Raw genomic sequence first — 7,733 nt, forward strand, 5'->3', positions numbered from 1 at the left:
AGGGAACATTGTTTGAGACAGGTCTGGAAGAGTGCTAATAAAGCTATCTTTAGTGGTGGAAATTATTGTTCTGGCTAATCTGTAGCATGTTGTAGACTGAACGGTCCTATCTAGAAGTATTGTGTATGACACAAGGCAATGGTCTGAAACGGCATCGCTCTGGGGTGATATTTCGATGTCATTAATATTGAGTCCGAGTGACAGAATTAAGTCTAATGTGTGCTTACGAGTATGCGTTGGTCCAGACACGTTTTGTTTAATACAGAGAGAATTTAGAACATCCATAAACGCACGTCCTAATGCATCTTTTGAGTTATCCACATGGATGTTAAAATCACCAACAATAAGAGCTTTGTCTACAGTGACTGTAAGCTCAGATAGGAAGTCTGCAATTTCTTTAAGAAAATCTGTGTGGTGGCCCGGAGGCCTATATATGGTAGCTAAAATGAATGAAAGCTGTTTGTTGTTACGATCAGTTATTTCCATGTTTAACAGTATTATTTCAAACGAATTAAATTTTAGTTCTGATTTATGGTTTACTTTGAACATTTTGTTGTATATTGTAGCTACACCACCACCTCTCCCTTTTAGACGAGGAACGTGTTTATAATAATAGTCTTGTGGGGTGGATTCGTTTAAACTGATGTAATCGTCTGCTTTAAGCCAGGTCTCTGTTAAACAGAGTGCATCTAAGTTTTGGTCAGTAATTATTTCATTGATAATAGGTTCTTTATTGGTAAGCGATCTAATGTTAAGAAGGCCGAATTTTAACATTTGAGTTTCATCTTTTAATGTATTGTGTTCTAATTTTATGTTAATAAGATTTGTACGAGATGAGGTAAACGGTGCTCTGTATTTATTTGTTCGAGGAACAGACACAGTCGAGATGTGTTGGTACTCTGGTAAAAAAGGCTCTATGTGCTGGGATATATGTGATCTTGACATGTCAAGGCAGCTAACAGACTGATGGGTAAGCCGATCTGTCTGTTTCCTGACCTGGGCCCTGGATAGTCAGACAATATCAAAAGTAAGACTATTGGTCAGATTTCTAGAGAGTATAGCACTACCAGAGGTGGAAAGTAACGAATTACATTTACTCACGTTACTGTAATTGAGTAGTTTTTTTGTGTATTTTTACTTTTTTGAGGAGTTTTTAAAATCTGTACTTTTACTTTTACTTAAGTATGTTTTGTTTAAAGTATTTTACTTCGCTACATTTTAAATCATATCCGTTACTGAGTAAAAAAATATTTAAAAAGCAAGGTGATAAAGACGCGCAACGGATGTAAATGGGCGGGGCCCGGGGAACGCGCAAAAAGAACCATGGAGACGGACGAGACAGGCGCGCGCTAATGCAGACCCGCCTCAGTTCAAATCTTATGAAAGAAACCCCTGGTCATATTTAAGCGACCACTTTCCACTGATGCGAAGCGAGTGTTTCATTTCTATGAAAGGTAGGATTCATGCTCTTAAGTACGAAATTGCACGACGCGTTTTTAATACCATGCGCATTATCTTCCGAGGTCTAGCAGCTTCGCGTCAAGTCAAACACAACTTCAAAACGTCCTCGAGAATGCGCAGGTCATTAGACATTGCAGAGAGAGAGAGAGAGAGAGAGAGAGAGAGAGAGAGAGAGAGAGAGAGAGAGAGAGAGAAAGAGAGCGCGCCCGAGAGAGAGAGAGAGAGCAAGAGAGAGAGAGAGAGAGAGAGAGAGAGAGAGAGCGCGCGAGAGTGAGAGAAGAATAAAGGTCATCAGGTACCCAGGTCAGGGAAGTAAGAAGATAATAAACGTGTCAAATGTATATAGCCATGGCACTCATCTCATTATATGCTCATTTTAACTATTTATAGTTTAATAAAATAATGTATGTTACCAGCAATACATCAATTACAACCTTACTATAGTGATTGTATTTACAAGCTGCTGACCACCTTTAAAAGTGCATAACTCACATGTAAAAATCATTAAACAATTCCATAAATGGTTCTTAGTTTAAAAAAGCTTTTTATTTTATTAACTTTTTGTTATTGCACTGTAATTGTAAAGATGTTCCTACAATTAAAAACAACTAGTTTGAGATGTATATTCCCTTGTCGTTTTTGAACTATACTAGAATCCTCCACCTCTTCCCGCTGTAAAAAAGTAACTTTTACTCTGAGTAAATTTAGAATGACTTACTTTTTACTTTTACTTGAGTAGATTTTTAGACAAGTAACTTTACTTTTACTTAAGTAAAATATTATTAAAGTAACTTTACTTTTACTTGAGTACAATATTTTAGTACTTTTTCCACCTCTGAGCACTACCTTCCTGAGACGGATGGAGGCCATCTCTCTTTAGCAGGTCAGGTCTTCCCCGGAAATGCTTCCAATTGTCTATAAACCCTACGTTATGCTGAGGGCACCACTTTGACATCCAGCCATGAAGAGACACTAATCTACTGTAAGTTTCATCCCCCCGGTAGGCGGGGAGGGGACCAGAGCAAATTACATTGTCTGACATTGTTTTTGCAATTTCACACACCTCTTTAATAGTATCTTTGGTGATCTCCGACTGGCGGAGTCTGGTGTCATTCGTGCCGGCGTGAATAACAATCTTAGAAAACTTACGTTTAGCATTAGCCAGCACTTTTAATTTGGATCTAATGTCAGACGCTCTGGCTCCCGGTATACAATCGACTATGGTGGCTGGTGCCTCAATGTCAACGTTCCTGAGTATAGAATCTCCAATAACCAGGGCACTTTTAACAGACGTCTCAGCCGGTGTATTGCTGAGTGGAGAAAATCTGTTTGATATTAAAACAGGAGCGTGATTTGGGTGCCGAATGTGACTATGCCGCCTGACAGTCACCCAGTTAGTCAGCCGCCTTGACTCTGAAGTCGGAACCGAGCCATGTGTATTACGCTTAACACTAGGTGCACCCGAAACAGTGTTTGTAACAATAACATTAGCGGTCTTACTGTCCTCAACTAGCGTTCGGATGCGCCCTTCTAGTTCAGCAACCTTCTCCGTCAGCCTTACTACTTCAATACACTTAGCACATGTAAACCCCTCTATGCTGACGGAAGAAGCTAAACTGTACATGTGGCAAGTAGTGCAGGTTACAATGACAAGCGGAGTCTTACCGTTTTCATGCTGGGCGATGGCGTCTCCGTTCGCCTGAACGCGGTCCGTGAAGCTGCATCGAGACGGGTGCTGGCTCGCAGTACGCCTCGGCCGCCTACGAGCGTCTGAGGTCAGGGTGATGTGAGGCACGCTGACTCTGCGAAGGCCGGGCAGCACCTCCTTAACAGCTTCCCAATCTGGTGTGGACAGATCAGAAAAGCATACCTCGGATGAATCCGCCATTAGATCGCCAATGAAGGCAGGTTTAAGTAAACAGACGGTAAGAAATGCTAGCGGGCTATATGCTAACACTGGGTGTTACTAGTGATAAAATCATTTCGCTTAGTAATACAATTCAGTAATCGTCAAGGTAAAGTATTCCTAAGATAAACTAATAAGTTATATTATATAGATAGGAATAAGATAGTGAAAAAATAGGATTTAGCTGATAAGCTCAACGGAGCTTCGGGCTTGCGACTCCTCTCTTCGTCTCTCTCTCAGCGTCTCTCTCTGATGACGTCACGAGAAGGTAGAAGAGGTATCTTCAAGATAGAACGGCTGAAGATGTTCGCCCTTGTCGAGTGGAATGAAGAGGCAGAAAATGAAAGCTGGAGCATTGTTCCAACATCACACATAAAAAACTTCGATAATAATAAGTACTTAGACGGACTGGATGAGAGATCTGTAAATTTAATTGAATGGAGAGCTGGACTGAAGAAAAAACCTAGAGGCGGATGGCCTTTGTACGAGGCAAAGGTGCATAAAGTTGCAGGTAATTTCTCAAATTGTATTATAATTTACACGAAGAAAATAAAAAATGTAAATAATTGCTGAATTGCAAACGTTAATCCACATCCCCTAAATTAGGCTAACGTTAACGTTATAATACAAAGCTGTTGATCAGATTGAAGCATAATGTACCTGTTATAACGTATTGTGTGTGTTGCATTTTAATCTTGTTAACGTATAATGAGCTATAAGGACACCCTGCAGTGGGTCATCGATACGATCTTTAACGTTAGCATTAAATGTTTGTCTTGAATAATATATTTTTTAATTAAGCTTTTAGATGTATAAATAAAATATTTCCCATATAGATCTAGAAGTTAAACAATACTCAAGTTAAGTAAAAACACGTCAAATTTGTCAAATGTAAACTTAACGATTCCCATCAGTATGTGTGGTAATTGTGAACACCTTCCCCTATCATGATAATTATTGTGGGTGCAAAAGCGCTTAAGTTACATGCGCATGTGTGCACTACATTAAAGTGTGTGAAAATATGATCAGTTTATGTTGTTGTTATTGTATCTTTTGTTTTTGAATGTTCCTTTTTGTTTTCCATAGAGAGACAGTCCACCCTAGAAAAACTTATGAGTACAAAATGTCAGTCCAGTCCAAAACTTCTAAGCAAAAGGAAATGCAGGCCAAACCCCAAGTTTGAAGTGGGAACCAGTAATTATGGACCACCTAGCCCCAAAAAGGTTAGATTTTTTTACTGAAATCCAAAACTAGCATCTGCATTGCAAATGTAAAACAAATTGGCTGCCAGCTATAAGATTGTTGCTGAAAGGAAAACTACACATTTTTTCAACATTTTACAATGTTCTTACATCAACTTAGACAAAATAATACATACCTATCTTTTATCAATGCAAGCAGTTCATCTTTGTATAGCACATTGTGAATGTGTCCGCATTTAGCCTAGCCCCATTCATTCTTTAGGATCCAAACAGGGATAAATTTAGAAGCCACCAAACATTCCCATGTTTTCCTTATTTAAAGACTGTTATATGAGTAGTTACACGAGTAAGTATGGTGGCACAAAATAAAAAGTGGTGATTTTTAAGCGGATAAAAAATGAGAACTATGTTGTATGGCGGAAGAGCACTTAGGCTGCGTTTACACTTCGCATTAACGTGCGACCCGGATGTTGTCCACATACACATTGAAAAGACAAGTGTAAACGCGTCTGTGATCGGCATATTATCTGATCTGTGTGTCCTGATGCAGAGGTAGTCGAGGACGCTTTGTGATCGGATCTCAGTGTAATGTAGTGTCTCAGTGTCCAGGCATCGTATCTGCATTTACAGGTCAACGTCACACAAAATCCCGCCCATTATCATTTCCTCTCACTGACAGCTGTCAAAAATAAACAACGTTAGGTCATGGAGCACATGTGAGAGACACACAAATTCATATTTGTGGAGCAATGCTAGCTAAGCTTGAAAGTATCTTAATATATTGATACAAAGCATTTTAACACTGCTGACTGTATGTAACTTATTTAGGCATATGTTTCCACTATTTATGGAGTGATTTAATATTTAATGGCAGAATTGATCAGGATAATGTTTGAGTTTCCATGGCGACATATCGACTTGAATGTTGCGCTTCTTTTTGGTCAGTCGTCTGTTTCTATATCATTTAACACATTTTAAGTTACTTGAAAACACGTACAAACCATAATAACATTAACCAAAAACATTTATTCAGTGTTGGTTTTATGCAAAGTAAGTTACTTATAAATGTGTTTGTATAAAATACACTAGGCTACTTCACTTCTTACGCACTATAGAGGGAGACATGAACAGGAAGTTTAGGAAATTGTTAGCTCTTTTAGTTAAATCATATTCGTAAATCATAAATCAAAAACGTATAAGTTCAGGCTGAGCAAATCAAAATCCCATTATTAAGGCAGACTAAAAAGTTGGGATGGTCATCCTAAGGTTTCACACGGATTTTGTTGGTGATGAAAAGCATGCGAGTGAAAGTCAAGTTCAGGTAACGTCGGCTGAAACGTGCATTCCCAGTGCAGACGTTTCAGATCAACAAAGATAAAGCCTTTAAAGATAAAAAATAATAATAATTAAAATGTGAACATCACGGTTTTTGGGTTTGCTATTTATTCTCTGCTGTTGGCTTCTCAGTAACACTGTCCAATACGGGATTACGGTTACCGCGACAACCCTAAATAAAGTAGCCATCTGTGATTGACAGCTATCCATCCAGCACGTCTCCCTGAACGGGGTCTGATCACACACTTTGATGTTGACAAATGTAAACACACTGTGTCCTACTATACTGATGATCAGGTCTGCGTGAACGAATCACCAAGATTGCATGTTAATGCAAAGTGTAAATGCAGCCTTAGTTTGCAGCACTTCGACGTCTGGCACAGTAACATCATCAGTTCACAGGAGTGATGATGTTACTGCGCCAGAGGTCAAAGTCAAAGTCTTCTGCCATACAATATAGTTCTCATTTTTATCTACTTAAAAAATCACCAAGTTTTATTTTGTGCCACCATACAGATGTGGCCTTTAAAAACGCGCGTTTTCTCCCGCGGCATTCGCCAAATCGTCTCGCGGAGTCACGCAGAATTCTGCAAGTGTTTTCGGGGGGGCTACTTTCCCTTTTCCCTTAATGTGTTTCGCTTCACAGAAAATCCACCAGGTGGCGCATAAAAAACTACATTTTTATATGCGTTGTCATTGCGGTTGTTTCCAGAAGTTAATAAGGGCATTGCTGAATATTTAACATTTCTATTAAAACAGCAAAGTGACGTCAACCAATTCTTGCCAGCATAACAGCGCATACATATATAAAGATGACTGTACGTGCAATGGGCATTTATACTAAGTGCAACAAAGAATTTAGTGTGAGCCTAATACACTTAACTCTATTTACAATGAATATCTTAATTATTTGTGTTGTCGAATTTTGACACCGTTTCATTGTTTGTTCATAATATTAATAATTATGTCAGTTTTTCTAAAAGTATTAATATTTTAAAGAGATTCATGTGGTATAAAAATACATGTTTTAAAGTTAAAAATGTTGTAAAAATATATTAGCATTATTGTTCTTAATATATTAAGAACAATAATATGACACATGTATATTGCGCTAAATTGCTTTACATATGGAAAGAAGAATTCTTCTCAACCACCACCAATAAAGTTTAAAAAATATTCTTTAAAAACGGCGTTTAAACCCACGCAGAGCGAACAAGAAAACATGGGCCTACATACTGTACAGTGGGCATATGATATCTTTATTTAGTTTTAAATATTTAAAACTTTAATAATACCTTTCTTGCGCATATAGGCAGTCAGTGTTATGATTTTTTTAATCCTTTCAGCCGTTATTCATAACAGTAAAAATATTCAGTGGCTTTGTAAATATATTACTAAAATAATGGATTAAAGTAACTTTATAAAATCTCTTAATGTCACTTATGTATTTTTTAGTTGGTCAAAACAAAATAAATGGCTAGAAATAGAACAGACATTTTAATTTAAAATGTACATATATTATAGGCGTATATTATAGGTCCTTCCAGATATCTTATCTCAGACGTTCGCAGTCAACACTTTTAAAACTTATTTATATAAAATCTAATTTATAAATTAAAAAACAAAGTTTTAAGTTAAGACAATAATAAATATGTTTATTTTTATTGAAAGAAAAACGTAGAAAATGTTATTATGGGTATAGTTGATGCAAATAAAGTGTGCAGTATACAAACAATGCAAACAAATTATTTCTAAAAGTGGCAAGATTTTAAAAAGATAAAGGTGGTATAAAGAAAGACGTGAGAAACGTAGAGGTATGCAAAAGAGCA

General features: G+C 37.4%; 1 protein-coding gene across 1 annotated transcript; it reads right to left on the reverse strand.

The window, feature by feature from the left end:
• Positions 1 to 2,278: 2,278 nt before the first annotated feature.
• On the reverse strand, positions 2,279 to 3,349 carry LOC141282561 (uncharacterized). Its single transcript, XM_073815846.1, has one exon. It carries the CDS (start codon positions 3,347 to 3,349, stop codon positions 2,279 to 2,281), a length of 1,071 nt encoding a protein of 356 aa, XP_073671947.1.
• Positions 3,350 to 7,733: the final 4,384 nt, after the last annotated feature.

The sequence above is a fragment of the Paramisgurnus dabryanus genome, chromosome 9 (assembly GCF_030506205.2).
Source record: "Paramisgurnus dabryanus chromosome 9, PD_genome_1.1, whole genome shotgun sequence".
NCBI lineage: Eukaryota > Metazoa > Chordata > Actinopteri > Cypriniformes > Cobitidae > Paramisgurnus > Paramisgurnus dabryanus.